Source organism: Pleurodeles waltl, chromosome 9 (assembly GCF_031143425.1).
Source record: "Pleurodeles waltl isolate 20211129_DDA chromosome 9, aPleWal1.hap1.20221129, whole genome shotgun sequence".
Taxonomy (NCBI): domain Eukaryota; kingdom Metazoa; phylum Chordata; class Amphibia; order Caudata; family Salamandridae; genus Pleurodeles; species Pleurodeles waltl.
In genome coordinates, this window is record NC_090448.1 from 1,051,840,721 (window position 1) to 1,051,858,658 (window position 17,938).

The 17,938-nt window shown below is 44.1% G+C and overlaps 1 protein-coding gene across 1 annotated transcript in view; it reads left to right on the forward strand.

Annotated features, from left to right (window-relative positions):
• MAP4K5 (mitogen-activated protein kinase kinase kinase kinase 5) overlaps positions 1–17,938 on the forward strand; it is a 604,667-nt gene that overhangs the window by 94,878 nt on the left and 491,851 nt on the right. Inside the window, exon 2 of the mRNA XM_069208688.1 lies at positions 2,351–2,408. Coding sequence (XP_069064789.1) covers positions 2,351–2,408 — 58 coding nt within the window. The remainder of the gene's footprint in view (positions 1–2,350; positions 2,409–17,938) is intronic.

Sequence of the window (17,938 nt, forward strand, 5' to 3'; positions counted from 1 at the left end):
GTGCTCCCCAGATAAGCTCTGTTCCCATTGTGAGCCCCGGTCTTTGCCTAATTATGTATAAGGCAAGGCGGCTCATTTTTAATCTGCTGTAAGCATCAGCAGCATTGGGGCCAGTATTTTATACGATTATTCAGTAATCATAAAAAATACTTGCCCCAGTGTTGGTGATGCTTACAGGAGATAAAACGATACGCCCTCCATGGATCTAAAAAACAAACACTCTTTGGGGCCCTGGCATGCGGCGTGACAATCAATATTACAGATAAACTCCTGTAAGCATCAGCAGCATTGGGGCGGGTATTTCCTATGAATTATTGTCACCTGCGCTTGGAGTACAAAGAGTGTTTCCTTTTTTAATAGCCATGGAACGCGTATTGTTTATTATCTGATAAACCATACGCGTTATGCGTTCCATGGATGTTAAAAAAACAAACCCTTTTTGTGGCCCTAGTACACGGCGCGCCAATCGTTATTTTCACGCCACGTGCTAGGGCCACAAATAGTGTTTGTGACCCTGCACTTGTGACAGTAATTCATATGAAAAAGCGACCGCAATGCTGCTGATGCTTACAGGAGATAAACTGCTGTATGCATCAGCAGCATTGGGGCCAGGGGCGTAGCTTGGTCAGTAAGATTGGGGTCTGGGGGTGAGCTTCAGATTTTCCGACAATCAGGCGTGCATATAATGTAAAAATACATCATATGACAAACATGTTGCATGGGAGGGGCCTAAGAGGCAGTGTAAAGAGAGAGGAATGTGGATTGGTAGGGGTACTAAGAGAGGGAAAACACAATATTTTGTAAAATTACACACACGCCAGGAGTACAAAGAGTGTTTGCTTTTTTAATATTCATGGAATGCATATTGTTTATTATCTGATAAATGATTCGGATATGCTTTCCATGGATATAAAAAAAAAAACACTTTTTGTAGACCTGGCACATGGCGTGACAATAATCATTATATTCACACCGCGTGCCAGGGCCACAAAGTGTTTGTGGCCCTAGCACTCATGACAATGCTGCTGGTGCTTTTTGACGCTTACAGGAGATAAACTCCTGTAAGCATTAGCAGCACTGGGGCCAGTATTCCATATGCCAGGGGTACAAAAAGTGTTTGTTTTTTAAATATCCATGGCAGAGGTGAGAGACCTGTGTCCGGTGCTGCTGCTGGCTCCTCACAAGGCATGGGTGTACTTCAGAGCCACCTTGTGCCCTTTTGGAAGCGAGGAGACGGGGTTTAGATTATTGAACTTCAGATTTCCTCAGTCACGCTGGCATATAATGTTGGAATACATTATATGACAAGCAGGAGCGCATGAAAGGGGCTTAAGAGGCAGTGGAAAGGGAGAGGTATACAAATTGGTAGGAATACTAAGTGAGTGAAACACAATACATGTTCTCATCTATAAAATAATGAACATGTTTCTGGTCTTTCAAAACAGAGATGAGAGAGAGTGTATATTTGTCTGTGTGTGTCTATAAATGCCAGGTGAAATCCAACAGACACCTCCCCATATCCTACTGTAAGCAACTGTACCCATCTAGTCTTCAGAAAAGACATTTATTGGGGGGTGGAGGGTTGAACACCCCAAACACCCCCTTGAAGCTACGCCCCTATGAGGAGCTGGTGATAGCGCTTGGAGCAGAGGCCTGTGCTTCCTTCAGGTGGTGTGGGGTGGGGGGGGGGGGCGAGGGTGTCTTGGAAAAATGCTGGGTCCTCACACTAAGTTGGGGGGGGAGGGGTTTAGGAAACTCCAAAATAATTATACTAAAAAATATAATAAATAATGGCAAATTATTGTTTTATTTGGGGGGGTGGGGCGAAATTCACGTATTTGCTTTTTTGTAAATGCATGAAATTGTGAGAAGATTAAGCAAAATTTCATGTACATATCCTGCATGCAAATCCGTGATTTCCGCTATATTTTAGTGCAAAATGTGTTGTCATTATTTGACATAAAGATGCATGTTGTGTTTAAAAATGTAGCACAAAAAAATTACAAGTGGAACTAGTAACAGCTGCTCATGTTCTGCAGTTCACTTTTTGTGCGCCCACGCATTAAAAGTTTACTGTGAATGACGCGTAATTTTGTGATTTTTCATTTACTCAGTGTAACATGAAATCCTAAAATTACATGATTTAGACTGATGTTATTCAAATTTTACCTTGGCCTAGTTTTTTGCATAGATTTTTATTACTTTAGTTGCGTTCCTTCATTACGTCGAGAGAAGCCACTCTTTAAAACTCTTCTGTTAGTAATGTACGTTTATACATTTGTTTGCAAAGTGATTTAATTTCACATTATTATAGTTTGCTTAACCTACTATTGTCTTTTTTTATTTTTAGGCCAGAAATCTACATTCAGGGGAGATGGCTGCAGTTAAAATTATCAAGCTTGAACAAGGTCAGTCTTAACTCATAGCAACCACTATTCAACACTTCACAATTTCTTTTTTAACACAAACTTTATTGCATTTTGTTGAGGCATGACTACACTGACAGGTTTACATTTCTGCAAAATATGATAAAACTTTATTGTTCAGTCCTGGTGGAGTTATACTAGGTAATCATGTACAAATGCGATTAGTAAACAGTGAACTTCAATTCCTCCCACCCACCCTAGTCAGTTGCCTCATCTGCCAAGATGTCTGTGTGTAGTAATACAAGGGGGAGGTAGAAGGGTGGTATCCTATGTGAGAGGGTGTGTGGGAGACGCTGATCTCGCACATGTGGCGGGGGAGGGATGCAAGTCTGTTATCACTTATTCAACCTTCAGATTTTATTGTGTAAAATTTTGAATTGACCAATGACACTTCACCCTTTTCGGGAGGATTACATGGTACATAGTAAAGGTTAGTTAGCTGGTGCTACTTCCTGTGCTTGAAACCCTTCTAAAAGAGCATCCCACTCTAGAGAGATGAGTTTCCTGCGGAGGCCGCGATATTCCTCGCAAAACGGAGCAAAGCTTTCTGCAAGACCCCAGTGTGTCACTTTGTTCCTCCATGTTTGTAACCTTGGAACTATCGTTGACTTCCATTTTCGTGTGGTAAGCCACTTTGCTAACAGTAAAGATAAATTGGTGAAGCGCTGTATTACCTTGGAACTCTTCGGTTGGGGATGAAGACCGGGTAGACATTGTACATTTGTGTTCCGGTGATCCAACCCTGTAACCTCAGATAATGCACGCACTACACCTGTCCAATACTGAGAGAGTCACGGAAAAGTCCATAACATTTGTAAGAAATCGGTCTCGAGAGCCCTGCAAAGGGACAATTGGAAGAAGCAGTGTGGGCAATATTTTTGCAAGCTTATGTGGTGTTAGACTTGCCCTGTCCTGTGTAGGATAGCGAGCTGGATAAGTTTAAATCTGGAATTAAGGTAAACCTGTTAGGATATTCCAGTGTGATTCAGTGAATTTAGAGGTGCCCTTATGCGCACTCAGAGCCCGTAGTAGAGCCAACAGATAAGGTGTTGCCCATGTCAAATAATGAGCAGAGACTGAAGTAATTCATGTGTTTAGGTTCTCTCCTATCTGGGACCCAATATTGCTGTATGTAACAAATTATGCTGGCATGAGTTAAAAATAGTGTCTGAGGAAGCCTGTGTGATTGCACAAAATCAGCTTGTGAGATTAGAGCGCCATCCTGGAACAATGTTCCCACCTTTTGACACCCCCTCCCACGTGTGCAGACTTCGGTTTGTAAGATTCCCGGATGGTATAGGAAGACCTCAGAAATGAATGCGTGGTGCATATGGCACAGTGCGTGCTGTATACATAGTTTCCAATGTGATAGGGCTGCCTGGAGTATGGAAAAGCATGCACGTGGAGTAGTTGCTCCGGTGCACAACAACCTGTGTAGAAGACCCCTAGCAATCTGTGATTGCGAGTATCCTATTTCTGTTAAATTGTGGCCTGCTAGCCAATATGCCAGCCATTGTAATTGACCCACTATGCAGCATGCCTTAAAATCGGGGGCTCCCAACCCACACTCTGTTGGGGATAGTTTCAGTTTAGTAAGACCCACTCTGTGATGCCCATTACCCCAGATGAGGTATCCCAGCAGAGCGTTTAGCAAATGAAATACCCTTCCGACGCCATCACCGGGATGTTAACAAAGTAGAATAGATGGAGGGGTAGCATTACCATTTTTGCCAGAGCCAGCCGACCAGCGAATGATGAAGGCTGTGTAATACAACAGGCGATTTGTGATTTAACTGAGTTAATCGACCTCACAAGGTTGCCTTCAAGGAGGTCCTCCATGTCCTGATAGAGATTTATATCCAGGTATTGAAAGGTATAGGTAGCGACTGGTAAATTCATATCACCATATTGCAGTGCCTGGCCAGTAGCATTAGCATTAAAGTAAAAAGCACAGGACTTTTCTATATTTATGGAAAGGCCTGGTAGTGACCCGAATGTTGACAGCAAATTTCGCAGTCCAATACTTAAGTTTTGAAGGCATAGGATCTCATCTGCATACAAAGATACAGACCGCATCTTCTTCTCTAGCGGCATACCCCATCCCACTGATTCCTGCTGGAAATGTTGTGCTAGGGGTTCTAGCTCCAGAACAAAAAAAAGTGGCGATATTTGGCTGCCCTGTTTGGTTCCTTGTGGAATTTTAAATGTGTCAGAAATATATTGCCCTGTTGTAGCTGTGGGCGTAGGGCCAGAGTACAAAAAGACAACCCATTTTGTATAAGACTGTAGCATACCAAAGCGGTCTAATGCTACCATCATATAGTCCCATCATACGATGCCGAAAGCTTGTCTACATCCAGTGAAACACAACCTGCTAATGAGTATTGTTCGTGAGAGGCAGACACAACTTAGAAGAGCCATCAAATATTCAGGAAGTTGTTAAAGTGAGTTATGAAGCCATTTTGATCTCTGTGTATTAATCATGGGGGAAGTCTGCATGCTAGGATCTTACTTAGAATCTTGTATTCAGTGTTTAGGAGGGAGAGGGGTTGGTACTAAGTAAGGAGACCTACCAGTTTTCAGCAGTGATGTGACCACTGCCTCTCTGGTAGGAGGAGGCAACATGGCCATCTCCAGTGAAGAGTTATATAATTTTCAAGGCGCTGTACCAACTTTGAGGCAAATGTGGAGTAGAAATCTGTAGTGAGTTCATCGGATCCCGTTTTTTTGTTTCTAGCGAGTTCCTTTACTGCCCCACGGATTTCACCTGATGTCATAGTTGCACTCAATGTTTCCCTCTCATCCAACAACACTTTAGGTAGTGTCACAGTCTGTAAGAATGCCCCAATAGCTGCTGGGTCTGGTGTTGGAGGAGACTTGTAGAGTAGTGCCTAGTGGTCGCGGAATGCCTCATAGGTAGTTATCTGGGTATGTAGCAATCCATGAACCGGGTCATTAATAGTTTTATATGTGTGTGTTGGAAATGGCACTTTTTGCAGGGTCATCCCCAGTCTTTTTGCCTCCTTCCTCCTATTTCTTCTGACCTGTTTTTGTTGGCTTTAGGACTCTGGGCACTTCACCAGTGCTAAAGTGCTTATGCTCTCTGTGTAAAGTCTACTGTTGATTGGTTTATCCATGATTGGCATATTTGATTTACTGGTAAGTCCCTAGTAAAGTGCACTAGAGGTGCCCAGGGGCTGTAAATCAAATGCTACTATTGGGCCTGCAGCACCGGTTGTGCCACCCACATTAGTAGCCCTGTAAACACGGCTCAGACCTGCCACTGCAGTGTCTATGTGTGTGCAGTTTTAAACTGCCAATTTGACTTGGCAAGTGTACCCACTTGCCAGGCCTAAACCTTCCCTTCTACTACATGTCAGGCACCCCTAAGGTAGGTCCTAGGTTGCCCCAGGGGCAGGGTGCAGTTTATGTTTAAGGTAGGACATATACTAGTGTGTTTTAAATGTCCTAACAGTAAAATACTGCCAAATTCGGTTTTCATTGTGCAAGGCCTATCTCTCTCATAGGGTAACATGGGGGCTGCCTTTCCTTTGAGAGCAGATAAAAATTGCGAGTTTAGGGTCTCTGAACTCTCAATTTAAAAATACATCTTTTAGTGAAGTTGGTTTTTAAATTGTCTGTTTGAAAATGCCACTTTTAGAAAGTAGGTATTTTCTTGCTTATACCATTCTGTGACTGGCTGTTTGTGGATTGTCTGTCTGGGTCAGTTTGACAGTTGGGCTGTTTTGCACCTCTCTAGACAGTGACACAAAAGGGGGCGGGGTGTAGCCTGCATATCCTGATGAGCCATCTGAGCTAGAGAGGAAGGAGGAATGGTGGTTCACACCTGAAAAGACTGTGCCTGCCCTCACACAATGCAGTCTCTGACCCCCTGGTGTGCGTCTGGGACCTGGCCTAGACAAGGAAGGATCTTGCAAACACTTGAGAATTTGCTTTGAAGTTTGCCAACTTCAAAGGCAGACCTGGGTATAAGACGAAGCCCCAAAACCCCAGAAATTTAGAATCTTTCTGGAATCAAGAGGAACCACTGCCCAGGAGAAGAGCTGAAGGAGGAGTACTGTCCCTTTGCTGTGTTGCTTTGCTGGACTGGCCTGCAGTTGCTGCTTCTGCCTGAAAAGAGTGCAAAGGGTGAACTTTGCTGTGTGTCCTGCTTTGAAAAAGTTCTCCAAGGGCTTGGAGTAGAGCTTGCCTCCTGTTGGAAGTCTAAGGAACACCAAAGACTTCAGTTTCCTCGGCCTGCAGCACTAGGAACTGTGTGTTTTGTGCTGCTCAAGAGGAGAAACCACTGCGATGCCTCTGGCCTGCACCGTGACCTGCAAACGCCGCACGGAGTTGGATTGCCCTGCTTCGCACCGCGACCCTGGTCTCACCGACGTGGTCATCGGATGACTTCACCGAGCCGCTGCTCGCACCGCATTCTGTGGGCCCCGCACTCCAGCATCACCTGCTCACACCGCAGCCTGGGCATCCCCGACGCCGCTGCTGCCTGCACCGTGGCCTGTGGACACCACTCATGAGGTACATGAATCACTGTCCCGTCCCACACCGCAGCCCCGGTCCACCAGCGCCAGCATCATCGACTCCTTTGTCGTCACCAGGCATCCTGCCTGCACCGTGGCCTGTGGACACCATTCATGAGTGTCACGAAGCACCGTCCCGCACTGCTGGCCTGGGCCTACCGACCACAGCGCTTCAGCAACGTGGGCGATGCTGCGTGCACCATGACCTGTGGACACCGCACGTCGCACTGCCCCGCTTCACATCACAGCCCTGGTCTCACCGAAGCAGTCACCGAGCCGTTGCCTGCACCGTGACCTGTGGGCACCGCACATCGCATCGTCCCGCTTCGCACTGCAGCCCCGATGCCATCCATGCCGGCACACCTGACTTCATCAGCCTGGAGTTTGATCCGCAATGCGTGTGAACTTCAGGGGTCCGACGACTCCCACTCCGGAACGAGCCCTGCACTCGGGAGCTCACTGCTGGATCACGACGCCCTGCAAATCCAAGGTACTGTTTGCGGGTCCTCCCGACACCGTAGCTGGTCCTCGACGCCGGGGCTGGCCCGAACGGTTTTGTCTCTCACGACATAGTGATAGCCACAGTTGGAGCTATTGACTTCAAGGAACTGTATTTTTGAGTAAATCGTGTAGAATTCATATTTTTGTTACTGTATGTTGGGTTTTTGTCGTATTTGGTCTTATTTTAAATAGATAAATATTGGCTATTTTTCTAAAACTGGTGTGGTGTCCTTTTGTAGTGTTTTCACTGTGTTACATTGTGTTATGTGCAAATGCTTTACACATTGCTTCTGAGATCAGCCTGACTGCTCGTGCCACGCTACCAAGCGGGTGAGCAGGGGTTATCTGAGCGTGTATCTCCCTTATCCTGACTAGAGTGAGGGTCCCTACTTGGACAGGGTGCAGACCGACTGCCAACTAGAGACCCTATTTCTAACGGTGTGTGTGTGTGTGACTTCAGAACATGCTAGGCTTGCCAGCAGGGGTCCTGACTTGTCAGCCGCAGTGTATATTTTCTGGGTGTAGGCCTTGTAGTAGAACAGGCAGAGCCTTTCTAGCTGCTCAGCACAAGCAATACGGGCTTCCTGTAACTCGTCTGCGGCCTCAGTATCAGTGAATGCTTTTGTTTCCAGGGGACCCAGCTTGTTTTCTAGTTATTTCCTGCATCACGACCTGCCTGGCTCTTACCACCATGCCAATAAAGGCACCACAAACTATTACTTTAAAGTCTTGCCACTCCACTAGCGGGGAGGAAGCCGTCCCTTCATTTTCAAAATAGGTTTCGGTAGTATTGGCCAGAGTCTCTCCCTGAAAACCGCATCCTCTAATAGATGTGGTCACAAGTGCAAGGTAGTTATTGGCATAGGCACACGCCCCCTATTCAACGCTTTTTCAACAGGGTTGTGGCCCGAGATCATTTTACCTAGGTGAGTGGCATGGGTAATATTGGGAAGAAGTGTGGTATGACAGAAGAACTGTTGAGATGAGAATGCAGTGTATGGAGATATGAATAAAACGTATATTTGTGCATGGTAGTGTTTCAGCAACACAAAACATCCCCCAGACTCCAACCTTCTACCTACTGTTGCAGGGCCTTAGATTGACGAGCAGATTTAGTGCCAGGCAGAGGGGAAGTTGACCTGTCTAGTGTGATGGCCAGTACTGTATTGAAGTCCCCACCTATCACTCAGGGTCTGCTGTCCAGTCTACCTGTACTGAGGAAAGATGCGCTAGGAGAACATCCCAGTCCGTGTTCTGTGCATTAATGGACCCTATCACAAAAGGAGCAGTGCATAGCGCCTCCGTGTCTCTATCCTCGTGTCCAATAGGAGGTATGATTTAATTGTCCTTTCCTGTGCAGTTTTGGAGCTTCATGAGATGAAAGGTGCATCACTGCAGAAATATGATGTGTTGTCTATTAAGGTGTGCTAATACCCAATGCCACTAGTAAATGGATCAAAGTCTCCGTATTTTCCAAGTGAGGATATTGCAAGTTTTCGTAGTCATGGTCATCCACTGTATCTGTGTTGTGCTAAAATGCCCCCTCCCCCTGAGGTGATATATTGTCCCCAAATTTAGATATCACATTATCTATTAATGGTACAGATGGTGGCAGTGGCAAACACTGACCATGAAACCCCAAATACTTGGTCCAGTTTCTAATAACCATTAGACCTAACTTGAGAACCTGCAGATGTTTATGGTGGGGTGCTGTGAAGAAAGTGGAACCATATCTTCCACAAGGTGAGATCCAGACCTGGGCCTTAAACATTGTATACTGGCACTTTTCAGTTGGCAGCACTCTACACTGTGCATATAGCAAACAATTATTAGCAAGCTGCGGACTGTAATCAATTTAGACTCCATAGCAATATAGAACATAGAGGTGAATATAAATCCACTCAAATGAACCACATTTGGTTGGCCATGTACCTAGCCACCCGGATTATACCTGCAAGGAAAGAGTTATTGAGTCAATTATATACATGGCATACAATCGATGATACTACAAGTCGTGATCCAATTGCAGAAGGATTGGCAGGAACACGGCCATGCTACTTGTTGACCCAGAGTTGCTTCCCTGTGAGGAGCTGGCGTGGTGAGCATTAAGTCTGAGAGAAGTTGCTGAAGTAATTTCCTCACTTTGTCCCTCCCGGGCTTGTTGTGGTGAAGGAGCTGAACTTGGCCCTTAGCTTGTGGGAGGATGCATTCTTCTCCGTCGATTGCGCTGAGGTTTGTGTAGTGTATATTGGGATGAGCGCTGGTCCCTGGAGCCACGGAAAGTAAGTTCCATCTAATCCTAGTCCCCGTTTGGGGTATCATTGAAATGAGTGTGTGATTTATTGGTCACCTTTAGTCTATCAGGGAATAACCTGGCATATCCAATGCCCAGTGAGCTCAGCTGTTTTTTGATTTTCTGAAGTGAGGAGCACCTCTGCTGGACTGCCAATGTGTAGTCTGGGAATATGGAGATCCTGGTGTTTTCCAGAAGGATTTGTTCAACACTTCATGTGTAACTTATCGGTTAAATTTCTAAGTAAAATGCTTACTTCATTTTGGGTGTTTTTCCTGTGAGTGAAGTTCTGAGCTGCTAGTAAAATAAAGCTACTGGTCAGATAAAATGCTCCTTGTTTATTTTAGCAGATCACAGTGCCACAAGAGTGCAGTATGCGCCTCAAAGACACATCAGAGACACTGCATTTCTGTTATCTGCATCAGATAAGGTTCAGATTATCTAACATCCTAAGCCTTCGACGTATTTATAGACTTTAAGATAATGGGCTCCTTTATCAAGAATGATTTTCCTAATTTTGGAAGAGTTCCCACTTATGTTGATATTTAGTAAACCCTCTTTTTTTACAGATTGAATTGTTTTAACTCCAGCCAAATTTGAGTTTATTTTTTAGGCTTTACTAGTAGTACAACACATCTTTTCATAATTTATAAGATGTCACACCTTGGTGTTGTATTCATTGACTGTGAATTTGTTAAACTCACTAGGCATCCTTAGCCCCTTAGCTGCTGCCCCCCACCGTGGGTTTGTCGATTACCCCGGTAGGGGCCGAGAAATTAGCCAAAATACAGCTCAATATTTGTTTATTTTTTTTATTTTGCGAAAAATTGGGGAAAAAGTGCTGCAGAACAAAGCATCTGTTTTTTCCCCTGCAAATGTCATCAATGAAGGGTTTGCAGTGCTAAAATCACCATTTTCCCAGCTTTCGGGAATAGGTAGACGAGAAACGGAAAAACAAATTTTTCCACACAGTTTTGGTATTTTACTTGGACATACCCTGTTTTTTATATTGTATGTGCTTTTAACCTCTTCCAGTTAGTCACAGAAATGGGTGTGAAACCAATGGTGGATCATGACAGCTATGCCTTTCTGAAAAGTAGACAAAATTCTGAATTCAGCAAGGTGTAATTTGTGTAGATACTTCAAGGTTTTCCTGTAGAAAGTAACAGAAATGGCTGTTTTTTAACTCAATTTCAATATTTGTATTTCAACTGTCTGTTTTTTCTATAACTTTTACCAGCTATGGCAGATTTTTGAAAGCAATATACTGTTACATCTGGTGGACCCTTCTGGTTGCGGGGATATATAGGGCTTGTAGGTTTTAACAAACCAAGTTACAAAGAGCCAATAAATGAGCTGCACCTTGCAATGGATTTTCATTGTATACCGGGTATACTTCAATTCATTTAGTAAAATATAAAGAGTGAAAAATAGGTTTTCAGGAATCCTATGTATTTCAGAAATAGGCACAAGATGTGTTATTTACACATCTCTGAATTTGGAGGTACCCATACTAGCATGTGAATTACAAGGCATTTCTCAAAATGACTTCACTCTTACACACCATCTTACATTTGGAAGGCAAAAATGTAGAGAGAGACAATTGCCAGTAACACTTGGTCTTCTATTCTGTGGTCCCCCAAGTCTCCCGATAAAAATGGTGCCTCACTTGTGTGGGTTGGCCTAGTCCCTGTGATAGGAAACGCCCAAAGCGCAAAGTGGACACACATTTTTCCAATGAAAACTGATGTGTTTTTTGCAAAGTGCCTACCTGTGACTTTTGGGCTCTAGCTCAGCCTGCACTTGGGGAAATCTAGCAAACCTATACATTTTGAAAACTAGACACCCAGGGAAATCCAGAATGGGGCGACTTGTGGGGCTCTCATCAGGTTCTGTCACCAAGAATCTTTTGCAAACGTCAAAATATAGCTATAAAAACACTTTTTCCTCATTTTTCGACGATGGAAGCTTGTGGAATCTGAGGGGAGCCAAAAACGTCCTTCCGCCCAGCATTCCCCCAAGTCTCCTGATAAAAATGGTACCTCACTGTGTTGGTAGAGCTAGTGCCCCAAAACGCAATGTGGACACATCAAATTTTTACACTGAAAGCTTGTGCGTATTTTGCAAAGCGCCTAGCTGTGGATTTTGGGCTCTAGCTCAGCCGGCACTTAGGGAAACCTACCAAACCTGTACATTTTTTTTTCCCCTAGATAGCTAGGGAAATCCAGGACTTGTGGTCCTCTCACCAGGTTCAGTCACCCAGAATCCTTTGCAAACCCCAAATTGTGTCTTAAAATACATTTTCCTCTCATTTCGGTGCTGCAAAGTTCTACAATCTGAGGGAAGCCACAAACTTCCCTCCACCCCGGACTATCCCAGGTCCCCCGATAAAAGCAGTACCTCACTTGTGTGGGTAGGCCAAGTGCCTGCGACAGGGAAGGGCCCAAAACATATTGTGGCGATAATGATAACTAAGGTGAGTATACTAATCAGTCCTGGGATCAGGAACCCTTTAGGGAAACCTATCAAACCCAGACACTTCTGAAAACCACGGGCCCAGTACAACTGACCATTGCACTCAATTCAACTCACCGCTGCCAGACAAGGGCCCATCGCATTCATACACAGGATGGAATACGTTTGACTACACTTTACCACCTGTCAAGTAACCGCCTCCTCCTTCCTGAACATTACTGAACGCATGCATGAGGAACCTTTACTAATAGCTCCCATGCCAGCCACATGAGGCTCAGAAAGATACGTCTTTCATTCGCCTTTAGTGCACTCACTGTGCTAAATCCAACTCCATCCAGTTTGTAGATGCAAGTTGGGGTGTCCGAGTATGCCTTGCAAGGCCTATTCCTCAAACTGAGGACATATCTACCTTTGAAAGCAGACATACTGAGGAATTTTCACAAAGTTCCCTAAAGGGAACGTCATAAACTATGAAGAAGGGTTATGTGCAGTGCTGTAACTGTAATGCACATCATATATAGCAAATCAAACATCTACTAAGTTCTGACAGAGGTGAAAATGGCTAGTAGGTCCAACACTGACCCATATGTGTCAAAGTATTTGAGTTTGAGAGGGGCACCAATGGTTTGCATCTATAGGTGTAGATGATATGTATCTGAACTATCTTTACTATCTGCCTTCTACCTCTGTAATATCCCTGGGAAAGCACACCTACTGTAAGCTTTTCTTACTCGTTCATGTCTCTGTCTTCATCAGAGTCCTGACTAAACCTGTATAATCGCCAAATTAAACTATACTAATGCCTTCCATCCCTACATACTTGAAACTCAAGAAAACATGTCTTTTATGCGCCTTCAGCTCACTTACTGTGCTAAATCCGAGTGCTTCCAGTTTGTGGATGCAAGTTGGGGGTGTCCGAGTATGCCTTGCGAGGCCTATTCCTTGAAATGCGCAAGTATTTGAGACAGACACGAGGATGAATACAACCTAATGTCTCTGTGGGACTCCTTCACCAACACTTCTAGTTTACTTTGAAAGTGAAGCTACAAATTGAGTTTGCGCACACTCAAACAAGTAGAAATGTTAGTGAATATGTCCCACAGGTCATTTGCTTGACTTACTACACTTTTCTGGTTCTCGTTGGCAATCGAGCTGGTCCTTGTGTAGCATACATAAGTTCCCTAACAAGCTCTACAAAATGTAGTCCCGCCTTCAACATTTTGCCACACAGGGTACTCTGTGACAGAGTGGCAAATGTTCTGTCCACTAGTATAAGCAATGTGGTGACTATAATGCATGTTTATCATCGAACAGAACACCTGCACGTTACGACGACAAAGCTGTTGAGCGGGCCATAAGGAAGTCCATGATTTCCTGAAGTAGATGAACTTACATTCTGTGGCTGCTTGCCTAATGAAGTAGTGGCCCATGGACGTTAGGTATCCTTGGACAATCATTGAAAAGTTTACCCAACGGCAGCTCCACCTCACTCAATTTACCAGAAGTTTGCTTAAGTACGATACAACATAAATCATGTAGGAAAACACAGGGCTGGCTGAGATGGGCACTGGGGACAGTAAATACCACTCTTCTGCCTCTTTCTCTGCTTCAAGCTCACTTTACATTGACGACATGGCCGATCTTCTTTGGGTGTTTTTGGAATGCGATCAGCAAAGTGTCGCTTCAGCAGCTTTGCCACACCCTCCAGAACTTATGAAGTGGAGGCGGCTGCTTCTCTAGCTGCAGTGAGCCTTTCAATCACAGACAACTTAAAGGAAAGTCATGAGTCTTCCTGTTGTCTGACGACAAAACATACACTTTGCCCACCTGATCCAGATGGCAACATACAAACAGTTTCTTGTACCAAGTGCAAGTTATACGACTCGCATTGTATGGTTGAATAATCTGTTTGTTCTTGTCCACTTTGCCCATGTACTTACTGTAATCAAATATACAGGTGGACTTCAGCCATCTGACCCCAAACCGTGATGGGGGAAGTGCTCTCATCATGAATTGTAGTGAGCATTTACACATCACACCTGTCCGAGAATTTGACTGCAAGCAGTTTGTTGGAACACAATGCAGTACTCCGGGATTTCTAGAGCTTCTTGCAAACAAGCTCTAGCGGTGACAGCAAACTGTACAGCAGGCCACAGTACCAGCTTTACAGAGCTCACTCAGCAGCTCTACTCCTGTATAGAAATTGTCCACATAAAAGTTATAACCTTTGTAAAGAAGTGTCTGGATAAGCTCCCATAAATCTTTCCTGTGACCCCTATCGTGCGAGGGCAGCCTACAGGGTTAAGTGTGGAGTCCTTCCCTGTATACACTCTCAAGCTGTACACATAGCCAGTAGAGCTCTCAGACAGCATGTGCAGCTTGATGCCATAGCGAGCTCTGTTGTTTGCAATGTACTCCCTGAACAGCAGCTGCCCTTTATACAGGATCAAGGACTCATCAACTGCTATATTATTTCCAGAAGTATAGATCTCTGGAAACCTGGCAGACCAATGTTTCATGACAGGCCGAATTTTGAACAACCTGTCCTGGTCTGGATGGTCCTGGGGCAATGCAGCAGAATTGTCATTGAAATTCAGCATCCGCTGCAATTGCAAAAAAATTATCTCTGCTCATACATGGTGCAAAGATGGGGGTTACCCAAACTGTGCGAGTCGTCCAGTAGGACTGCAAGGTGGGTTTCTGCACTAACCCCATTTTGAGCGTAAAGCCCAAAAAGATCTTCAACTCCACCAGTGAAGTGGGAGTCCACTGGCGTGCCCTAGAGCCAGGGCCCTAGACTGTCTCCATGCTCCCTCAGAAATTGTTTGGTATGCAGATCTGTTTGCTGCACAATTTGCTGAAGGAAGTCAACATCCAAAAAGAGAGTGGTGTAGTTAATGGCAAAAAGTTGGCCGTATCGAGTTTACATCCTGCGTCACCAATAAAAGGTGGAATTTGGGGCTGAACTTAATTGGGGGGGCTGCCAAGAGAGCACTCTGTCCGTGCTTGCCGCTGTACCCACCTGCTCTGTGGGTTGGGCTAACCTGCAGTTGTCCCATTGCACAGACTGTGCTTGCGAAGGGACAGCGCAATTGTCCTTATCTTTTCCCTCTCAATCACTGGAAGTGGAGTCGTCGGATGGGGCTCCGCCGACTGAAAAATCGTTCTCAGATTCTGCTCCATTGTCCTGTCCCTCAGATGCTGTCTCAGTATCTGCTGTTCTGATCCTGCCTCAGCTGTCCTCTATACCTTGAGTTAGGGCTTGAACAGCAGTCCTCCAACTCTGCTACTGGCTAAACTGTCCCTCACACTGTCTGTGTGATGTATGCAACAGTAGATGTCAGTGACCTTACCTTCCCTTCTTCTCTTAATCAGTAGATTCTCTGAGGACACTGAAAAAAAAAAAAACACACTATTACTTCACCTTGCCACATACCCTTCATCAAAGCCTTTAGTGCTGGTGGCACCCAGTGCGACAAGCGTTTTTTGTTTTTGGTGCTCCCTCTCCCATGACCTCCTCCGTTTATTCCCTCACTACCATCCAGCAAAAGTGCCCTTCATCTCTCCATGGCCTCCCTCACCCATATTTTTTATTTGCTTTAAAGTTCAGGTAATGCCTGGCTTTACTTATCCACTCCTCTATTCACATAAAATTCAGATCTGTTCTTTGCAGCAGGCATATAAACCATATGCTCTACTTTATGGCATCAAAACTTCCACTAGACAAAAGTCAGATATCTTTCTCTAGCAGGAACATAATCACAAGAGTTATCTTGACATTTGTATTGCTACCTAAAAGCTATGTATGCCTGAAAGATAGATATTCACATATATAGCTCTTATAGAGATATGTAATCCAACAAAATGGTCCTCATTGCAGCACGCATTTCATGCTGGTGCAAGCGTGAAGAATGGACCTTTCCTTCTTAAATGTATCGAACAAACTATTGAAACAATTGTAACGCTGCACTCCAGGAGAGTTCATATGCTTTTAATTAAATTGTGTACTCCACCAAACATCACCACTTATGCGTACCGACCTCCCAGTCTTGCTCACACACACACACGCACATATATATATATCTATCTATATATATATCGCTATATACACACACACACACACACACTGATATCACAGATGGGTGGGAGAAGGTGTGAGCGGAGACGCATAAGCTCTTCCGCGTCTCCTGAGGGCATTTAAAAAAGAGAAAAAAAAAGCCCTCCCTGGTGTCGGCCAGTTGACGTGGCCCTCAGCAGAGCGGGTGTGCGTGTTTCAGCCATTGGGTGGCACATGCACCCATGGGTTCATGCTTCATGTATTATTTTTCAAAAATATTGCCCTTTGTCTGAAGGCTTGACAGAAAAATTGTGCTTGAAAAATATGTTGTTAATTGAAAGTCCCAGATGTTTCATTCATTAAACTTAGTTTTAAAAACTCATCTGAAATGTAGCAAAAATACCCTTCTAGCTTCTTTGTGATTTCAGTACATACTGCATTTTTTAAATGCAGTCACCTCATAAATCCACTCAAGTTCATCCATATGCAAAAATTTCCATATTATTCAAAATGTGCCACTTCAACCAGTTATTTTAGCACAAGTGAAAGTGACTCTGGGAACAGCACTTCAGCTCAGTTTAATCACAAAGGGAACTATCTGTAGGACATGAGAGGGTTACGTCCTCCCTTTTAGGTCTTCAAGACATTTGTTTACAAACAGCTTACAGCCCATCCATTACTTTTTATTGGTTGCTTTCAGTGTCACTCTCATATGGTTGCTTGTACGTGGTCGATGTGTGACAGCTTATCCTCTTTTTGGTGTGCTGAAGCCTTCCATGGAGCATGGACCATGTACTTCTGTTCTTCCACCGCTTCTCTTGTGGGAGCTACTTTTTTCTTTAGCTTGAGTAAGTCTTCGCGAGTACAACTCTACCACATTTGTGTGCTGTATACTGTCCTCATGTCTGCTAGTATATGGTCAGTTTGCAGCGCCTTCTTTCTTTATCTTTAGTGCACATCTGTCACATCCTACATTTTTCTTTTTTTCTTTTCTATACCTTTCAAACTTATTTGCAAGTGCACCTTGCCCATGTTTTTCTTTGTTTAAACAGTATTTGCTAGTGTATCTCTCCCATACCCAGAGTTTTTTTGTTTTTGTTTTAACTATAAAGGCAGCATATGTTTTCAAGTTTGTGCAGTTTACAGTAGGTACATGCCAGTTGATTTGAGCAGATGTTTTGCTTTCCACTAATGACCGAGCTGAAACACTCATGCACTGACACAAATCTCTGGAATGCACTTCTTACTCAAAGGAGACATTTGTTATTTCACCACGCAAGGTTCCTAAAAGGAGATCAGCATGTTGAAAGCTCACGTTTAAAAATGGTCACAGCAATGATATTAAAGCATACACAAATGGTTCTCCCCTAAAATATACACCGCAACTATATGCATCTATATTATAATGCAAAGCAAATCATTAATAAAAATGCATCTCCGTAGGGCCTGTCAGGTACTTCATCTTTCTCTTGCCTGCAAGCTGATGACCTTGTCATGGGAAATATATATATATATATATATATATATATATATATATATATATATATATATATATATATGTTCGATGGCATGTGTAGCTGCAGATTCACATGCTGTGCATTATCCTGCCATCTAGTGTTGGGCTCGGAGTGTTACAAGTTGTTTT